Source organism: Heterodontus francisci, chromosome 7, assembly GCF_036365525.1.
Source record: "Heterodontus francisci isolate sHetFra1 chromosome 7, sHetFra1.hap1, whole genome shotgun sequence".
NCBI lineage: Eukaryota > Metazoa > Chordata > Chondrichthyes > Heterodontiformes > Heterodontidae > Heterodontus > Heterodontus francisci.
In genome coordinates this window covers 42,666,896-42,688,644 of record NC_090377.1, presented here as the reverse complement: position 1 = coordinate 42,688,644, position 21,749 = coordinate 42,666,896, and the positions used below count along the sequence as shown (strand labels likewise).

The 21,749-nt window shown below is 41.9% G+C and overlaps 1 protein-coding gene across 5 annotated transcripts in view; it reads right to left on the bottom strand.

Moving 5' to 3' along the window:
- The window catches only part of zranb3 (zinc finger, RAN-binding domain containing 3), a 171,643-nt gene that overhangs the window by 70,581 nt on the left and 79,313 nt on the right, over positions 1-21,749 (bottom strand). For all 5 annotated transcript variants that reach the window (XM_068035047.1, XM_068035049.1, XM_068035051.1 and 2 more), the window contains 5 exons: positions 13,041-13,126; positions 11,575-11,746; positions 9,958-10,092; positions 7,565-7,684; positions 1,414-1,533 (listed from right to left, as the gene is read on the bottom strand). In XM_068035047.1, coding sequence (XP_067891148.1) covers positions 1,414-1,533; positions 7,565-7,684; positions 9,958-10,092; positions 11,575-11,746; positions 13,041-13,126 — 633 coding nt within the window. The remainder of the gene's footprint in view (positions 1-1,413; positions 1,534-7,564; positions 7,685-9,957; positions 10,093-11,574; positions 11,747-13,040; positions 13,127-21,749) is intronic.

The window sequence follows — 21,749 nt, the reverse complement described above, 5'->3', positions numbered from 1 at the left end:
GTAGGTCTCCAGTTTCTCGCCCTCAAACTGAATTTGAAATTCTAGCACGCTATGATCACTCTTCCCTCGAGGATCCTTAACTATGAGATCATTAATTAGTCCCACCTCATTACACAATACCAAATCTAGAATAGCCTGCTCCCTGGTTGGTTCCACAACATTTTGTTCCAAAAAACAATTTCTAATACATTCAATGAACTCTCCCTCGAGGCTCCCTTTGCCAATATGATTAATCCAGTCTATATGCATATTAAAATTCCCCATGATTATTGCCGTACCTTTCTTACAAGCCCTAGTATTTCTTGGTTTATACTGTGCCCCACTGCGGAACTACTGTTTGGGGACCTATAGATTACTCCCACCAAGGTCTTCTTTCCCTTGCTATTTCTTATTTCTACCCAGACTGATTCTATTTCTTGATCTCCAGTGCCTATATCATTTCTCACTACGGCACTGATCTCTTCCTTTACTAACAAAGCTACACCACCTCCTTTTCCTTCCTGCCTATCCTTCCGTAATACTAAGTGCACTTGGATATTCAATTCCCAAACTTGGTTTCCCTGCAACCACGTCTCAGTAATCGCCATTAAATCATACCCATTCGTCTCTATTTGTGCTGTTAACTCATTAATTTTATTCTGAATGCTTCGTGCATTCAGATACAAAGCCTTTGAGTTTGTTCTATTATCAAACTTCCCTACTCTTGCATGATTCCTTGGTGCAAGATGACATTCACATGTTCTGTCCCTACCGTTTATATTCGGACAACAATCAGCCTCATCACTAACCTGCACTCCGACCTTCTCCTTTAGCTTTGACTTCCTAATTTTCCATGCAACTGAACCCTCCCCCCACCCCCCACACAGAGAACACACATCCTCCCATTCTGCAGCACAATGCATCCATACAAAAATGTACTAATGAGGCCACCATTCTATCGACAAGTTTGATTACGCCAGTCATGTAGATGGTCCTTTTGCAGAATAATCAGCTGTTTTAAACAAAACATTTTAGTTTATCGTTTAATAAAACAGTAGATAGAAATAAACCAAAAAAAGAGAAAATATGTTACTGCAACATACCAAAAGATGCTGAAAGAGAAATAAGTTAAATAACTAAAACTACACAGAAAAATAAAAAAGCACAAAACAGGAGAGTTATGAGAAATAAAATATGCAAAAAAAACCAAAATGAATGAAACTGAAAAAGTTGCTTCATCTCTTCCAATATTTTCATGAAATGGGGTAAACACAGAAGTGAACTGGAGAAAAAAAAGCCTTGAACATCAACAGTCACAAAAACTTTCTAAATAATATCTAATAGATTAAATACATTTTTTTTTTACTTAATAAAGGCTAACATATCTCAAACAAACATCTATTGATCTAGATCTTTTCGCTATAATTGCAGTACCTGTCCAGCAGCCTTGATGCTGAGGATTGCAACTTGCGTCTGCGAATCATTCTGAAACTGATGGACAAGATGAATCCTTTCTGATGATGGAACACTGCCATCTATTCTTACGTACCGTGCCTAAAAATAAATGAAGCTGTTACAGGATCTCTCATATTTACATAATGAAAACTGAGCAGCAAAATAACGATCAAAAGGATGCTAAAAGATTTGAACCTGAAATATTAGTTGCCACATTGACAGTCTGATATCTATAATCATTCCATGGCAACCCAACACTTTGGGATAGGGGACAGTTTATATCACAGACTTATAGAATGATATATCACAGGAGGCAGCCATCTGGTCCATCATGCCTGTGCCAGCTCTTTGATAGAGGTATCCAAATAATCCCAATCCCATAACCCTGTAAATTCTTTCCCTTCAATTATTTATCCAACTCCCCTTTGAAAGTTATTATTGACTCTGCTTCCACCACCCTTTCAGGCAGGGCACTTCGATCATAACAATAGGCTGAGTAAAAAAATGATTCCTCTTGTCGCCTCTGGTGCTTTTGCAATCACCTTAAATCTCTGTCATTTGGTTCTGACACTTCTACCACTGGAAGTACTTTCCCTTAATTTACTTTAGTAACCATTCTCTTTATTAACCATTCATGATTTTAAACACCTCTAATAAATCTGTTGACATCATGGCAGCATTTGACCAAGTACGGCATCAAGGAGCCCGAGGAAAACTGAAGTCAATGGGAATGAGGGGGAAAATTCTCCACTGGTTGGTGTCGTACCTAGCGCAAAGGAAGATGGTTGTGGTTGTTGGAGGTCATTCATCTCAGCTCCAGGATATCACTGCAGGAGTTCCTCAGGGTAGTGTCCTAGGCCCAACCATCTTCAGCTGATTCATCAATGACCTTCCTTCAATAATAAGGACAAAAGTGGGGATGTTCGCTGATGATTGCACAATGTTTAGCACCATACGCAACTCCTCAGATACTTAAGCAGTCCGTGTAGAAATGCAGCAAGACCTGGACAATATCCAGGCTTGGGCTGATAAATGGCAAGTAACATTCGCGCCACACAAGTGCCAGGCAATGACCATCTCCAACAAGGGAGAATCTAACCATCTCCCCTTGACATTCAATGGCATTACCATTGCTGAATCCCCCACTATCATCATCCTGGGGGTTACCATTGACCAGAAACTGAACTGAAGTAACCATATAAATACCGTGACTACAAGAGCAGGTCAGAGGCTAGGAATCCTGCGGCGGGTAACTCACCTCCTGACTCCCCAAAGCCTGTCCACCATCTACAAGGCACAAGTCAGGAGTATGAAGGAATATGCTCCACTTGCCTGGATGGGTGCAGCTCCAACAACACTCAAGAAGCTCAACACTATCCAGGACAAAGCAGTCCGCTTGATTGTCACCCCATCCACCATCTTCAACATTCACTCCCTCCACCACCGACGCACAGCGGCAGCAGTGTGTACCATTTACAAGATGCACTGCAGCAACGCACCAAGGCTCCTTAGACAGCACCTTCCAAACCCACGACCTCTATCAACTGGAAAGACAAGGGCAGCAAATGCATGGGAACACCACCACGTGCAAGTTCCCCTCCAAGTCACACACCATCCTGACTTGGAACTATATCGCCGTTCCTTTGCTGTCGCTGGGTCAAAATCCTGGAACTCCTAACAACATTGTGGGTCACCTACCTCACATAGACTGCAGCAGTTCAAGAAGGCAGCTAATTACCACCTTCTCAAGGGCAATTAGGGATGGGCAATAAATGCTGGCCTAGCCAGCGACGCCCACGTCCCATGAATGACTAAAAAAAATCTTAATCTTCCCCATTCTAAGGAGAATCACACCAGTTTTTCTAGTCTTTTCACAAAACTGAAGTTCCTCATCCCTGGTACCATTTTAGTAAAACTCTTCTGTACCCTCTCCAAGGCCTTGACATCATTCCTAAAGTGTGGTGCCCAGAAGTGAACACAATACTGTTGATGTTAAGGCTTAACCAGAGACTTATAAAGGTTTAGCATAACTTCCTTGCTTCAGTGCTCTATTTCTCTATTAATAATGCCAACGAGCCCATCTGTTTCTTTAAACGACAGCTTTCACAATTCGTCCAGCCACTTTCAAAGATTTTTAGTTTTTTTAGTTTTAGAGATACAGCACTGAAACAGGCCCTTCGGCCCACCGAGTCTGTGCCGAACATCAACCACCCATTTATACTAACCTACACTAATCCCATATTCCTACCACATCCCCACCTGTCCCTATATTTCCTACCACCTACCTATACTAGGGGCAATTTATAATGGCCAATTTACCTACCAACCTGCAAGTCTTTTGGCTTGTGGGAGGAAACCGGAGCACCCGGAGAAAACCCACGCAGACACAGGGAGAACTTGCAAACTCCACACAGGCAGTACCCAGAATTGAACCCGGGTCGCTGGAGCTGTGAGGCTGCGGTGCTAACCACTGCACCGCCCATTTGTGTACATACACCCCAGGCTTCTTTGTTCCTGCACCCCCTTTAAAATTGTACTATTTAATTCATAGTGCCACACTTCATTCGTCCTACCAAGATGCATCACTTCACACTACTCTGCATTAAATTTAATTTCAAAGATAACAAGACAAAACTAAAGGCTCTGTATCTGAATGCACGTAGCATTCATAACAATGTAGACAAACTGGTAGAGCACATTGAAGTAAATAAATATGATCTGATAGCTATTACGGAGAGGTAGCTGCAGGATGACAAGGATTGGGTCCTGAATATTGAGGGGTATATGACATTAAAGAAGAATAGGAAGCTAGGTAAAGGTGAAGAGGTAGCACTGTTAATCAAGAATGGCATTGGCGCAATAGTTAAAGATGGCCTTGGTTCAAGGAATAGAGGAATTTGGTGAAATTACAATCACCAGGGAAACGGTACTGAGCAAACTGATGCAGCTGCGGACTGACAAGTCCCCAGGTCCTGATGGGCTTCATCCTAGGGTCTTAAAAGAGGTGGATAATGAAGTAGCAGATGCATGGGTGTTAATTTTTCAAAATTTGCTGGATTCTGGAAAGGTTCCATCAGACTAGAAAATAGCAAATATAACCCCTCTATACAAGTGGGGGGGGGGGAAGCAGAAAACACTTAACTGTAGGCCAGTTAGCTTGATGTCTGTCATAGGGATGGTGTTAGAATCGATCATTAAGGAGGCTATAGCTGGGCATTTAGAAAAATTCAAGGTAATCGGGAACAGTCAGCATAGTTTTGTGAAAGAAAATCATGTTTAACCAATTTATTGGAGTTCTTTGAAGGAGTAATATGCGCTGTGTATAAAGGGGAGCCCGGTGACGTACTGTACTTGGATTTCCAGAAGACATTTAGCAAGGTGCCACATAAAAGGTTATTGTGCAAAGTAGGAGCTTATGGTGTAGGGGGTAACATATTAGCATGGATAGAAGATCGGCTGGCTGGCAGAAAACAGAGGGTATGCATAAATGGGTCCTTTTCTGATTGGCAGGATGTGACGAGTGGAGTCCTGCCGGGGTCTGTGCTGAGACCTCAGCTTTTTACAATTTATGTCAATGACTTAGATGAGGGGAGCGATGGCTTGATAGCTAAGTTTGCAGATGACAAAAAGATAGGTAGGAAAGTATGTTGTGAAGACATAAGGAGGCTACAAAGGGATATAGATAAGTCAGTGGGCAAGAATCTGGCAGATGGAGTATAATGTGGGAAAATGCGTAGTTGTTCACTTTGGCAGGAAGAATAAAAAAACCAGAGTATTACTTAAATGGATAACAACTGAAGAATTCCGAGATGCAGAGGGATCTAGGTGTTCTAGTGCATGTGTCACAAAAAACTAGTATGCAGGTACAGCAAGTCATAAAGAAGGCTAATGGAATGCTATCCTTTATTACAAGAGGAATCGAAAAGAAAAGTAAGGATGTTATGCTTCAGTTATAAAGTACAACTAGCTCAAATCACTTAACTATTAAAAGCCCATTTCTTCTGCCTCATTCTCCACTATTCTACCGTAGCATCCCCTTCCAATCCACTGCAGGAAAAGTAAGTCACACGTCCAACTATTTTAGACTTCTTCAGATATGTTGGGAAGAGACCATGAAAGAGGGCTGTGCTCTCAACTTTAACAATTCCAGTGAATCTTAGCACAGACCAATGATGAACAGGCAGTAGACCTTTTGGCTGCTAGGGTATAAGAGGGATAATCAGGCAAGTAGGAAAAAATGGGGGTAGGCATGAGTGGGGAGGGAGAAACTATAGGAGGGTTTTGACAATTCTCAGGTTTAAATACCTTCATTCTAAAGAACAAGTTCTAAATGGATGCCCTGCCATTATTCATGCAGGCAGAATAGAGGGGAGATTGGCCCCCCATATGGCTTGTTTAGTATACAGGTGGGATATCATTGTTCCTTTCTAAGAATATTTCTGGTGCTCCTTTTCTCAGAAAATCATGTAGCTATTACTTCACAGTCTCTCTGTAAAAGAATAAATACATAGGGCACTGACCTTTTATGCAGATAAGAAAATATTTTAGCTCATACAATTTCTCATCATTTTGGAAACACCAAGTGAATCCAGCTCTCTTATAGTCTTCTATCTGGCTAATGTAGACTAATCTCACACATTGTCTTTCATGATGCACATGTAAACCCTTCTCTCTGATGTGTAGCATGTGTAAACTGTCATCTTGTTACATGTAAAATGATCTTAGAAAGAAAATTAGTGACTTATCTGGTGCCTGAGATGCAGAAGCATTTACAAAAGCCCTCTGATTTACTTCAGTAGTTTATAAACAGATACAATCATCAGGATTTGCCCAGGAGCAAGACAAGTTAGCAACTAAATATCACAACATGGCAGATGGAATACAATGTGAAGTTTGAAGTTACCCACTTCGGTAGGAAAAATAAAAAAGTCAAATATTTTTTGAATGGTGAGAGACTGGGAAATGTTTGCATTCAGACAGACCTGGGTGTCCTTGTACATGAATCACAGGAAGTTAATATGCAGGTATAGCAAGTAATTAGGAAGGCAAATAGTATGTTAACCTTTACTACAAAGTGATTGGAGTAAACGAGTAAAGAAATCTTACTACAATTATACAGGCATTCGTGAGGCCACACATGGAGCACTGTAACAATTCTGTGATAAGGGGATTGTTCTATGAGGAGGAGAGATTGAGTAGACTAGGCCTATATTCCCTCGAATTTAGAAAAATCTAATTGAAACATATAAAATTTTTAAGGGGCTTGACAGGGTAGATGTTGAGAAAATATTTCCCCTGGCTGGGGAATCCAACACAGGGTCACAGATTCAAAATAAGGTGTTGGCTATTTAGGACTCAGATGAAGAGAAATTTCTTCAAAGCGTTGTGAATCTTTGGAATTCTGTACCTCTGAGAGCTGTGGATACTCAGTCACTAGATTTTTGGGTACTAACGGAATTAAAGGATATGGGGGATAGTGCGGGAAGGTGGAGTTGAGGTGGATCAGTCATGATCTCGTTGAATGGCAGAGCAGGCTCAAAGGGCCAAATGACCTACTCCAGCTCATATTTCTTATATATTTATTTATTTTTTTATTTAGAGATACAGCACTGAAACAGGCCCTTCGGCCCACCGAGTCTGTGCCGACCAACAACCACCCATTTATACTAACCCTACAGTAATCCCATATTCCCTATCACCTCCCAACACTAGGGGCAATTTACAACAGCCAATTTACCTATCACCTGCAAATCTTTTGGATGTGGGAGGAAACCGGAGCACCCGGCGAAAACCCACACAGACACAGGGAGAACTTGCAAACTCCACACAGGCAGTACCCAGAATCAAACCCGGGTCCCTGGAGCTGTGAGGCTGCGGTGCTAACCACTGCGCCACTGTGCCGCCTACTGCACCTGAGACTACTCATGAATAGCACGATGGCAGATTTGCTAGTTATGAAGCACTTTGGGGCATCCTCAGGTCATGAAAGATCTAAACAAATGCAAGATCTTGTTTTAACCTCATAAAGGTTACTAAATTGGATCATGGAATAATAATGATACAGTATTGATCAGTACCTGCACCAATAGTGAAATTAATTTTGGTGAAAATAGTTTAAAATGTACATTACCTTACTTTCTACCGCAGCCTCTGTGCAAGCCTGCAACATGGTTAAATGATGAGCAAAAACTAAGAACTTTAATTTTGCGTCATGTAGCATCATTTTAATGTAATCCTTCACTGCTCCTGCCTAAAACAAAATCACATGTAAGCTTGCTGCTCATTTGTGTCATATAGATTGATATATTAATGATTAATTAACTAAGATATACTAACCATACATAAGTCTTTGCTAAATCTATATAGGGCTAGCAACTGTTTACACAATTTGACATTAAGGATGTCAATTAATGAAACAAACCATTTAGATCAAAGTTTCACACACAGCTGGCTGATTCATTATCAGAACTGGGTGGAGATAAACAAGTATTTTAGATTCCACAACATTAATATACAGAAGAAACTCAGTGGTGCTGCATGTTTGACACATATAGTTGGTTTGAATGCCTTCTGATTTCATTCAAAATAATTTTTCAAACGTCTGTGGCAATCCATAAATAAGATACCAATGACACAGATGTAAGAATCATTTTCATGAAATTATAAAAATTTACATATCACAAAGCAGAACTTAAATCATATCACAAAAATCAGCACAATGAAGAGAATGATTTTAAAATGCTAAATGTATAGCAAGCAATAAATAAATCACAAATACAATCTGTACATTTATTTACTCTTACACTTAAGCAGTTCAATAATGAATGCACTAATTAATAATTATGAAGTTTAGAATCTTAATTGAAATGCTTCTGAAATTGCACCAATTTTAAAAGCAATCCATTTCTAAATTGGCAATGTTAGTTGGTTAAATATTTAAAGATTTATTATCTACATGGCACATTAAAAATAACTGATGCTTTAGTAAGTGGCAATACAGTGAATAAAAATTTGGGATTATGAAACTTTATTTTGTAGTTTGGGATAAAGAACTAAACATTGTGCATTTCTCCTCAAAATTATTTTGTGAAATCTATAGCGGAAGTTAGGAGAATCTTTTTTATACAGCCAGTTGCTAACATCTGGAATTTACTGCCTGAAAGGGTGATGGAAGCAGATTGAATAGTAACTTTCAAAAGGGAATTGGATAAACATTGAGTAATGGGGAAAGGGCAGGCAATTGGATAGCTCTTGCTAACAGTTAGCACAGGCATTGTGGGCTAAATGTCCCCTTTCTGTGCTGTAGGATTCTATGAAGTTCCATTCTCGGACTTGAGCATATAATTTAGGTTACTACATTCGTGGGTACTGACGGAATGCTGTATTGTGACAGGAGCTGTATTTCGGATGACACGTTAATTTGTGCCTCGTCTGCATGTTCAGGCAGATACAAAGGATCCCACGGCCCTATTTGAAGCATCCTGCTCAACATTTATCCTCAACTAGCTCCACCAAAACAGACTTATCTCATTGCTATTTGTGGGAGCTTGCCATGTGCAAGTTGGCAATCATGTACACAAAACAATGCTTTCAAAATGAATTCATCGCCTGCATTTGCTTTAGGATGTATGGAGGATGTGAAAGGTGGTAGAGAACTGCAAGTTCTTTCTCAACTAAGCGGCATGAGCTTGCATCTCAGTCTATATTGCCATTGCAGTCAACTTTCCCCTTGTGAGAGATACATAAGAATTAGCAGCAGGAGTAGGCAGCTCGGTCCTTCGAGCCTGTTCCACCATTCAATAAGTTCATGGCTGAACTGATTACTCCACATTTCCACCTACCCCCGATAACCTTCAACCCCCCTTGCTGATCAAGAATCTATCTACCTCTGCCTTAAAAATATTCAAAGACTCTGCTACCAATGCCTTTTGAGAAAGAAAATTCCAAAGACTCACGACCCTCAGAGAAAAAATTCCTTCTCTTCTCTGTCTTAAATGGACAACCCCTTATTTTTAAACAGTGACCCCTAGTTCTAGACTCTCCCACTAGGAGAAACATTCTGATAGGTTTAGCTGATTGAAAGAGAAGGAAAAAAACTGGTCAAGGCTCTTTTTGCACTGCAAAATTGCACATCCCAGCATCGTGACAAGTGGCACCAACAGTATCCATGGCAATTAATGTGGATGAACTGTCTTTCCCCCCTGATAGAGGAGATTAGGAAGGAAGTGGGCCATGAATATTTTTTTTTAAAGACAGTGCAGCAATACTCTGACAATAAAAAAAAAATCACTTTTTTGTATAGTTGAGCAGATTTTGGAACATAGCATAATGGAATGGAAAGGTTAAGAGAATTAGGATCAAAAGACCATGCTATAATCAATTTAAAAAGACCAAGGCTCAAATATTCAAATCTTGTTTTTCTGCAAATTGGGACTACAAATATAGCACTAGATTGATGCCAAGTGTAGCTAAAATTTATATTTCATTTATGTTGAAATTGATAAACTGCTATGGTGCATCTACCTTTGCAATGGCTGTTTGTTTGTACATGCGAGTGATGAGCCCCATGACTTGTACAAAGGGGTTATCGGTCTCTGCAGAACGCGAATTCAGCTCTCTCATTAATTTCTCCCACTCCTCAATGCTGCCATTCATTTCCTACGTGGACAGAAAGATAAATGTTTTGAACAAAAAAGGGCAGAGCAATTAATGGATCTGTGGTGCATGCCCCAGTTTCATCCTGTAAAAGAGTGGAGGAACAAGAGCAGGAAAATTCCCAGAGATACAAGATTGTTCCTGCAAAAACGTCAATGCTGGATAGGTCAGTCACATGCTCTGTTCAATTATAGAAGCTTATGACAAGCTGGGGGCGAAGATGAAAATTCTTTACTCTGGTGTTATAAATCAAGGACCAAGAATGTTTCAAGGAGAAATTGTTAAATATTTAGCAAGTTAGAATGCCAGGAATCATACAGCAGTAAATACATTTGTGTCACAGATGTGAATTTAGGACCGTCTTCGCCTGATACAAGAAAATGAATAGGCTTGTGTGGAATCCTAATATAGCTGAAGATGATATTTTGGAGAAGAGCTATTTAGAGTCATCTACTGCTACAATTTTTGTCTACTTTAATGTTTCATTTTATATCTTCCCTACAGGACAAAATAAATCAAGTATTCTACACACAACAGCTGAATGTTACAAGATAGGCAAGTTTCAATGTCAGTGTATGTTATTTTATATAGGTTACAAAAATAATTATTTTATTGCAAAGTTCATAAGTCAGATGCAGTAATATGAAATCTCTTTTGGGCCTCTAATATTAAAAGAAATAAAGACAGACCACATTACAATAGAGACCCATGCTTCTCACAGACTTATTCAAGTCTTTGACATCCTAAGTTGTAGAAATAGTGCAAATTTTATCAATGACAAAATATTTGTAAAACACAATTAAATTCGTTGCCTCGGACTTCAGAAAATGCAAAATCCATTCTACCCATAAAAATGTCTAATCATAATTAAGATGCACAAATTGATCTGCTGCAGTTTTGCATATAAACTGTGAAGTGACGCTGTATGTTGGATGCACCATTTTTTTTCCTGATGCACTGTGTCACCCAGGACTTGCAGGCTAAAGCACTGAGGGAGTTTTAGCACAAAGCATGATAAGGGAAGAACCGGGGGTTTGCGAATGGAGTGGGATGAAAGCAGAGGTAAAGCTGGTGCAAGGGACTGCAGAGTGAAATGCTCTTTCTCAAGAAAGACACACATTCACACACACAGATCTAAAAGGATATGAGCACTTTTAAATTTTAAAATGTTTTTGATAAAGAAAATCCAAATTCTTAATGCTTTGAAAAATAAAACAAAAATAAAATTATCTTTCTATTCAATGTTTTCAATTTAAAAATTTCTATCTGGTTGAGCACCTTCAAATCCATGATTTCAGAAAAATACATGTGGTTACTTAGCAACTAAGCACAGCATCAGTCCCAAGAGACGTGACATACTGGCAGTATTAGATGCTTGCAATCAGAGCAAAAAACGTTGGTCTTTCTAAATGCTACCTGGAAAAGTTAACAATTTATCTTTAAACCAGAAATTCATGTAGGACTAACACTATATAAAACGCTCACCTTAGTCGCTTCTTTTGACAAATCAAATGGAATTTGCTGTCGAATTTTCGGAGGTAGCTGGGTCAAAACTTCAAACTTCATTCGTCGGATCATTATGTTACTCAGACGTTGGTGAAGTTCATCTAAATTGGAAGCTCCTTTGCAATCCCACTGAGCTCTTTTGCCAAAATACCTGTTATTGCATGGTAGTTGAAATACCATAAACATTTTCACATCTTTATACTGCAAACTGACAGACGTTTTGTATAAAATAAATATAAATAAATACAGGTTGATCTGTATATTCAATTTTCAACAATAGTATATCTTATCAATATTATAGTTTGTGCGAGAGTTTAGCTGCCAATGCTTCACTTGAAGAGCCATTGGAAAGATCATTAAGTTGCAGGCACATTTTTAGGAAAATGACTCTTGGCTAGAACTGCAACCAACCAAAGGAACCAAATATACTACTGATTACTGAAAAGATAAAATAAAAGTATTCTCTCAAGAATGCGAGGCAAAATCATTTTGGATGACAATATTAAACAGCTTACATTTGATTCAGCTAATTAGAAACAATAATACATTAAACTACGTTACCATAACAAGAGCTGACTTCTTCAGGATAGGATTTGAATGATAACATTGCACTGAATGTGTCTACAGTATTGCATCATTATACCAGTTCATTTACTGAGAATTTAATTGGCTACTTTCCCATGGAAATAAAGTCTCAATTCATTCTGACGCAAAGTCATCAACTTAAACTGTTTCTCACTCCATTGATGCTGTTTGACCTGCTGAAGGGGGGCAGTAGGTGGGAATCAGCAGGAGGTTTTCTTGCCTATGTTTGACCTGATGGCAGGAGAATTCATGAGGTCCAGAGTCAACATTGAGGACACCCAGGGCAACTCCCTTCCAATCTGCGTACCACTTTGCTGCCGATGGGACAGGAGGACAGGGCATACCCAGGGATGGTGATGGTGGTGTCTAGGACATTGTCCGCGAGGTATGATTCCATGAGTATGACTATGTGAGGCTGTTGCTTGACTTGTCTGTGGGACAGCTCTCCCAATTTTAGCACAAGTCCTCAGATGTTCGTAAGGAGGACTTTGCAGGGTGGACAGGGCTGGGTTTGCCATTGTCATTTCCAGTGCCTAGGTCAATGCCGGGTGGTCCATCCGGTTTCATTTCTTTTCTTACACTTTGTAGCAGTTTAATACAACTGAGTGGCTTGCTAGGCCATTTCAGAGGGCATGCAAGAGTCAAGCACATTGCTGTGGGTCTGGAGTCACATGTAGGCCAGACCAGGTAAGGTTGGCAGATTTCCTTCCCTAAAGGACATTAGTGAACCATGAAGCATAATTTTGCTTCTTCAGCATGTAGTAGCACCAGGGCATCACATTCCATATAAAGACTCTATGGATTTTAAAGGAAAAAAATGCTGGTGAATCAGGATTAATCTTCTCAATTACTTCTCTTACCTAAGATGAGCATTGCAATACTTTTTGGCATAGTCCGTCCATGTTCCAAATTTTCTTGGATACAATGCATTAATCTGCATAAAAAGCTGTGAAAATATTAAAACAAAAATCAATGGGAAAAAATGAACATAAGCCTCTGCATTTAAGAGCTTCCAAATCACCTTAGCCTCCTTCTATGCTGTATGATTCTATAATAAATTAAAAGCATCCAATATTCAACTAAACAGTTGAGTACAAGGAACAACTGAAGAAAATAAAGGCTGCAATTAGATCAGCTAAAAGACTAATGGAAAAGAGGATCATTGACATTTGTGGAAGTAATCGGAAAAGTTTTTAAAATTATGTGAAGAGTCAGTTTTTTTTTTAAAGAGATACAGCACTGAAACAGGCCCTTCGACCCACCGAGTCTGTGCCGACCATCAACCACCCATCAGCAAACTGTCAAAGACTGTATTCAGCCACTGAAGGATGTTCAAAGACAGGTTACAAAGGCAGAAATATTATAGACATGGTATTGGTCTTCACTCTTGAAGATGATGCTTGACTATTAGAATTGAACGATTTTAATAATAAAACTAGTAGTATTAAATCAGATGAACATATTGTTTTAGAAAGAGTTAAGCTTGAAAATAAACAGAGCGGCTGGGCCGGATGATATCCACCAGAGAGTCCTCAGGGAGAGGGGACAAGTGGTACGGAGCCCCTAACCCGTGTTTTTAATAGCTCACCGGATTCTGGGATGGATCCTGTCGGCTGGAAGGAGGCTAATGTAGTCCCCACCTGTTACATACCATTATATCACTCGTAAAGAGTTAGGAACCAATTAGTTAGGAACTAATTGTTACGTGCAAGTGTGCCAGATTCACTGCTGCACTGGGAGCCATGTGATGCGTAACAACACCAGCCTAAAGCAGTTCTTACTAGACAGCATGGTGAGCCGTATTAAACACAAAAAATTCCAGACTTCTAACTTATGGGAATCAGGAGATGTAATATGGTGGCAGCAGGTGTCTGTGAGAAAGCCTAAAGCATTTTAAACAAATTTAATGGTGCATTAGATTGAAAAAAATGACCCAAATTAGCGTCAGAAAGAGAGAGAGTAAAAAGACTGAATCGCGCAAAAATAAAAATGACCGTCAGCACAGCAATGAATGCACAGCTACAGCCCGTAATAAATTGGGATGCTGATAAAGTCATAGAGGCATTTGAGAAGTTTAAACAAAAGAGCACATTGACATTCAGTAGTTTTCTAAAAGGCATGAGCAATGAAGAAAGGGTCAGCAACATCCTTCTGTGGGCAGGAGATAAATAATTACATTTGTTTAATAGTATTGAGTTGAGTGAAGAGGACAGCAGAAATCCAGACAAAATACTTGAAAAATTCAGCACTATCTCCAGCCAAAATCAAACCATCCGATCTAACGATCTGAATTTCAAGCCCTCTGACAGGAGTTTGGTGAGCCCACTGACAATTTCAGATTGAAAAATGCAGCCAGAAAATGTAAATTTAAAGATCCAGATGAAAGGCTGATAGATCAGCTAATTTGGGGTTCTGCACACCCTGAAGTACAAAAAGATCTAATTGGAAGAGAAAAGCTCACTATATCGCAGCAGGCTGTAGACACTGCCAAAGCAGATGAAGCCACGAGTAGACAGAGGAAGACACTGACGACCCAAACAGCTAATCTTCAATTAAGCCAAGAGAAAGGCAGCAGAGTTGAAGCAGTGAAACAGCAACAAAAGAATGCACACCAGGCAGAAAGACGTGCAGGAGCTGTGGACGACCACAACTTTCACAGACAGAAAGAAATGTCCCGCATATGGATCAATCTGCAGAACTTGCAAAAAGGCTAATCACTGGGAAAAGAAACTCGTGATTCATCCCCCACACCAAGTACCAACAGGACTAAAAGGAAAGCTTGAAAGAGAGCTCCAAGAAATGAAAGAAAATAAGGTGATTGCCAGAGTCAGAGCCTGCAGATTAGGTAAATTCCATTGTGGTAAGAGAAAAGTCAAATGGACGGCGGAGAATTTGCCTGGATCCCAAAGATCTTGATCAAACAATAAAGAGGAATCACTACCCTATTCCAACATTGGAAGAGATCTCACCAGTACTGTTAGGGGCAAAAGTTTTCAGCGAGCTTGAGGCCAGAAATGGTTACTGGAACGTGAAGCTAAATGAGGAATGTTTGCTGTTGACAATATTCAACACACCCTCTGGAAGATATAAATTCCTGCGTCTACCTTTTGGCCTTAAAGTGAGCCAGGTTGTGTTCCAGCTGAAAATAGATGAGACATACTGAGGATGTAAAGGAGCAGTCAGCATATCTAGATATCATCAACTATACGAGGCTGCCATTCCTGGCAGCAGGCGATCTAATACGTGGCAGCTCATTTGCATGCCCCGGTCAGCCCCCGTGCCCCCAATCACATAGAGGGGGCGGGCTGGATGGAGAGCTGACTGGCAAAACGTAGGCAGTTTGGAGACCAGACTGGTGTTGGGAACATTGCTCTTTACTGCTTTTGTTTGTGATCTGGATGTAGGTGTTGGGGGCAAAATCTGCAAATTACAGTAAGATCTGTATGAGTGTTTGGACTGTAGATGATGCTCGTCTGCTTCAGGCGGATCTTAATATATTCAAAGATTGGGTTCATGACTGGCAAATGATGTATAACTTGGATAAGGGCAGTGTTATGCATGTGGGTAGGGTGAATGCTCAACATTCATACACCCTTCAGGGTAAAATATTAAAGAAGGTGGAGAGAAAAAAAGATTTGGGCATTCTAGTGTAGAGTACACCTCTAAAAGGTACATGAGCAGTTCCATGAAGCGATAGCTAGAGCAAGTAGAGTATTGGAGTGCATTCATAGGACAGTTGAGAATAAGATGAGATATTATTTTGTCCTTGTACAAGTCCTTGATCTGGCCTGACTTGGAATGCTATGTCCACTTTTGGGCTCCTCACATGGTTGGTGACATTGAGGCTTTGGAAAGGGTGCAGAGAAGGGCCACTAGACTAGTTTCCAGTATAAAGCATCTTAATTATCAAGATAGTTTAAAAGAGTTGGGATTTTGTACTGTAGAGAAGCACAGACTTAGGGTGAACAAAGAACAAAGAAAATTACAGCACAGGAACAGGCCCTCCAAGCCTACGCCGATCCAGATCCTCTATCTAAACCTGTCGCCTATTTTCTTTACTTCCTGCCCATTCATGTATCTGTCTAGATACATCTTAAAAGTCGCTATCGTGCCCGCGTCTACCACCTCCGCTGGCAACGCGTTCCAGGCACCCACCACCCTCTGCGTAAAGAACTTTCCACGCATATCCCCCCTAAACTTTCCCCTTTCACTTTGAACTCGCGTCCCCTAGTAATTGAATCCCCCACTCTGGGAAAAAGCTTCTTGCTATCCACCCTGTCTATACCTCTCATGATTTTGTACACCTCAATCAGGTCCCCCCTCAACCTCCGTCTTTCTAATGAAAATAATCCTAATCTACTCAACCTCTCTTCATAGCTAGCGCCCTCCATACCAGGCAACATCCTGGTGAATCTCCTCTGCACCCTCTCCAAAGCATCCACATCCTTTTGGTAATGTGGCGACCAGAACTGCACGCAGTATTCCAAATGTGGCCGAACCCAAGTCCTATACAACTGTAGCATGACCTGCCAACTCTTGTACTCAATACCCCGTCCGATGAAGGAAAGCATGCCGTATGCCTTCTTGACTACTCTATTGACCTGCGTTGCCACCTTCAGGGAACAATGGACCTGAACACCCAAATCTCTCTGTACATCAATTTTCCCCAGGACTTTTCCATTTACTGTATTGAGATTTATAAGATGAGGAGGGAAGTAGATTGGGTTCCAGTTGACGGTTTGTTCCAATTAATGAGATTAGGAGGGTACAATTTTAAGTTGTGTAAGGCCAGATCTAGGTGAGATGTCAGGAGGCAATTCTTTTCCCAGAGGATAGTGGACCTCTGGAACAAGCTGCTGTCTCATACAATGAATGTTGAATCCTGTCAAGTGAGAGAGTTTAATATGCTTGTAGTTGGGGTGGACATAAAAAGATAGGTACTTCAAGGAATTTAGACCACAATGATCTCTTGACCTAGTTTCGACCACCTAAATGGGTCGGAGAGGAATTTCCCAGGTTTATTTTTCCCCAAATTGGCAGGGACTGGAGGAAAAGAACAAAGGGAAAGATCTGTAAGAGGGTGGAAGTTCTTTTCTTCTCAACTCATTCCCTGTCTTTGCACTTGCTTTAAATTTGTTGCATCTCTAAATTTTCCCAGTTCGGTGAAAGGTCATCAACCTGAAACATTGGGCTGAATTTTACCACCCCTTTAGAGATAGCCTCGGAAACCACGAGTAAGTGTAAAATGGAGTTGGTAGGGAAGCCCACTATGTTCCCACTACCAGTGGATATTCCCAGTGGCAGAAATGGCAGCGGCTTGGCCACCCGCCGACCAGAGGCGGGTGGCCAATTAAGGCAACTAATTGGCATGTTGACTACCATTTTATCAGGCCGCCGGAATTTTACAAGCATCAGAGTGACCTCCTGCTGCGTGGTGAGTTTACCAGCTACACTGAGGCCTGAAGCAATGGTCGCCCCAACATTTAATGTCTTATCAGCCCTTTGAGGGTGCCTCAACATGGAGGTCACCTCTATCAGTGGTGCTGCCGAGGCTGCAGAGCTGCCAGCCCTCTGACTGGGCAGGCAGCTCGGAGAGGCAGGCTGCCATCCTTAATTGGACGGTGGTGGCGCCCTCTTATTTGGCCACCACTGGTAAAATTGCTGCACCGGGCCTGGGACCCATATTTGGTCCCAACTTGAGGACCCAGGCTGTGCTGGTAAAATTCCAGCTGTTAACTCTGTTTCACGCTCCACAGATGCTGCCAGACTTGAGCATTTCCAGCATTTTCTGTTTTTATTTCGAGGTTTTTATTTGTGTTTTAAAACTCTCCAGGAGATCATATGGTTTTGAGTGGGGTGGAGAGCGTATCTATATGGAATTATGTGGGACAGACTGGCTGGGCCAGAGAGTCTTCACCTAACCGTCATTGCTCATTCGTACCAGTGTTTTGATTCTGATAGTAATAAGTCACTTAGCAAACACATCTGAATGTCGCAAAATGAGATTGAACTGTCTTATATGGCAGAAATCTGGGTCAGCACAGGTAAACTAGCTACAAATTTGTGTTTCTTTTCCAATTGAAGGAAACTGGAGGTTAGTGAATTTGTGGAAGAATCAAATTTAAGATGTTAATTGAATGAAGCTTTCCTTCAAAATAATTTGAATATGGATCCAATTTACTCAATGGGGATGTTGTTTCCTGTACCCCTTATGAATTCTAAATCAGAATGAGAACAGGTTCCATTGTGTTAAGTATCATCAGACGTGGATCAGTATGAAATACCAATTTTACGAAAAAAGAAATTTCCATATACAAACTGGCAAGATTCTCCTTTAAAGCGTGTAAAATCTGTAAAAGGATTATAGCACGTGAACAAAGGGATTTCCAGGCGAACAAAGGGATTTCCAGGCATGAAAAGTGAAGAAGGTGCCAAGCTAAGAGATTATAGATTGTATAAAGTTTTGCTTCTGCTGATGGCTCATGGTACTGCATGGATGCCCAGTTTGGGTTACAAGATTTGTTCCATTTCACATAGAAGATGCCCTCTCTCTATAAAGATGAGCTCTCCCAATTTGGCACCAGTCTCCAAATAACAAAGAACTTTCAGGGTTGACTGGGCAGGGACTGCCCAACTTTTGTCCTGATCCAGGTCCAAGCTGATGAGTGTCCTCCCTCCTTTCCTGTACGTAGGCGATCGTATCAGAGTTGCGCGAGGCCGTCAGAGATCTTCCCGCCGAGTATAGCGCAGGTCTGATCAGGGTGGATCACTAACTCCAGTGCAGACCTGATTGGCAATGGCCCTGGACAGAATTTTATAATTCACGTCAAACAGTGAAATGGGCCGCCAATTTCCTCCCTCTCCCCCTTCTGCTCGTAGATGTGAGTGATAATGCCTTTCTTCATGGGTTCTGACAAGTTGCCGGCCAGAAGCATACTCGTACACTTCCAGCAGGTCTGGACTGATCCAGTCCCACAGAGTTGAATACAAGTTGGCCGGTAAACTGTCACTTCTGGGAGTTTTTCTTATCTCAAAGGACCTGACAGGCTTTGTCCACTCATTAGAGTTAGTTGTTTGTCCAGGCTCTCCCCACTTACTATCTAAGACCTCCGTGATCGAAGGCAACGAGGACTGGAAGGCCACGCTGTCTGTAGGCTTCACGTCATTCAGCCAGGCATAAAAGGATTTGCTGATCCTTAGTATGTCAGGCTGTGATCATGTTGCCTCATCTTCCTTCAGGCTGCCAAACACAGAGGTCTCCCTGTGCATCTTTTGGAAGAAGAAACGCAAGCACATCTCATCCTGCTCCATGGAGAAGACTCTGGATAGGAAGATGTTCTTGGAGGCGTCCGAAGCAAAAGCGAGGCCTGCTGGTTCTTTACCTCTTGAAGATCCAGCCTGACAGCAAGCCACATCAATTGAAGCAGGAGCAGATTCTGCATACTTTTCTGGAGTCGGAACATTTCCCTCTTTCTCTCTCTCTCCTTCCGAACACCTTTGAGGACGAAGAACCTCGTGACGTGCGCCTTGATCACTTCCCTCCAGTGCATCAGGGGCTCAAAGAGGGGTTTCAGGGTTCTTCAACCTTGGTAGTCCTCTTTGGAGTTCCTTGCTGTACTCTGAGGTCAACAGTTTCATCTTAGCTTCCATGTCCCCATGCCAACCCTCTGGTCTTCCTGTAGGTAACAGTCAGCCAGTGGGAGGCAGTGATCAGAGAGGTACACTGGCATGACATCTGTGGGTCTGACTGTGAGCAATCTGGACACAAACAGGAAGTCTATTCTGGAATGACGGACCCATCTAGCCTCGATCAGGTGTATCTATGCGGTGCTCCGTCTGCAGGGTTGCTTGGCATCTTTCACCACTTCCATCAGGAATCTGGATGTAATATCCAGTTTGCTATCTGTCCTGTCGGATCGTCCAGCCACATTGATGATGCAGCTGAGTACAGGACAGGAGGGCAGACACCTGCCTCATTGGCTTGGACAAGGAGAAGACATTTGACAAGAATATAGCACACCTACATGATGGAGGTGCTCTCCAAAATTGGGTTTGGGCAGAGAATCCACAATTGGAACCAAATGTGCTACACAAACATCAGCAGGGCAGTTTCAATCAGTGGGTGAGAATTGGAAAGCTTTCCAATCAAACCTGGAGTCAGGAAGACTGTCCTCTCTGCTGTCTTGTTTGTCTGCTGTATTTGTTAAGTCCTTCAGGAAGGATGTGGGCACAGGAGGGGTGACAAACCCAGGCAGCAGGGGTGCTCAGGTTAAAGCCTTCCTGTACATGGACATCATCGGGGTCTTCTGGTCGAATCCACTGTCGGTGCACATACTGATGGGCATCTGCGACCAAGTCGAACTGACCTTGGGGGCCAAAGTAAATTGCGGCAAATGTTGTTTGGGAACTGGGCTGACTCATCCTTTGTCCCCTTCACCATCAGGTCAGACTGGAGGTGCTGGTAATATGGTTTGGAGGGGCTGAGCGCACGCCAAAAACTGGGAGGACCATATAGCCATGTTAAAACAGAAACAGGGCACATGGGAGCGATACTCCCTTTCTATTACGGGTACATACCTGGTCATCAGGTGTGAGGTGCTCCCGGTTTTGCTGTGTTTGGTGCCTATCCCACTCCTGCGCCATGACGGCCACAAAGCCATCTTACACTTTATCTGAAGGTCAAAAATAGACTATGTCCATAGGAACACCATGTACAAATCTCTAAATAAAGAAGGGAGAAAAACCATACAGAATGTCACCCTCATTCTGCTTACCGCCTTTGTGTGTGCCTGCATCAAGCTGTGCGTAGACCCTCAGTATGCAAACATGACGTGTCAGTACATGCTGAGGTTCTGTCTGTCCCCGGTGTTGTGAAGGATGGATTTGGCAATGTTGCTGTGGAACACTCCAATTAGGATGGACCATGCCTTACCACCTGTCCCTTGTGGAAACGTTTCTGTAGAAAAATACCTTTGACCACAAGTGGTCTGTATGTAATGTCCTTGTGGATCTGTGGGAAAAGAAAATGTGGACCCTGTCGGACAGCTCCCTGAGCAGACTGTCAAGGTCATTTGGCAGAATGCTTTATCACCAGAACGTTCAAACAAGCACCAAGACGTAGCTTGGTTGGTGGTGAGAGGGGCCTGCCCACCAGATCCTTCATGCACACCTGGAGTCTCAACATCACCGTATGCTGCCCTTGAGGCGACTGTGGTGGGGAAAAGACTGTCACCCACCTCCTTCTGGAATGTGCTTTTGCAAAGAAGATCTGGAAAGAGATGTAGTGGTTTTTGTTGAGGTTCATCCTGAGCAGCTCTGTAACCAGGACTCTGCTCTACGAGCTGTTCCCAGGGCTGCACATCGAGACAAACAAACATCGACAGCTGCTGAAAGACCATCAACTTGGTGAAAGACACTCCTTGCTCTGCCTGAAACTTGTTGGTCTTCTAGTGCAAAGAGCTGTCTACGACTGAGCGGTGCAGACTGGCACATTCCAAGGTCCAGAACTATGTGCTGAGGGACGCACTAAAGCTTGAGGCAGCCGCTGCAAAGGCTGAATGGGAAAAGGC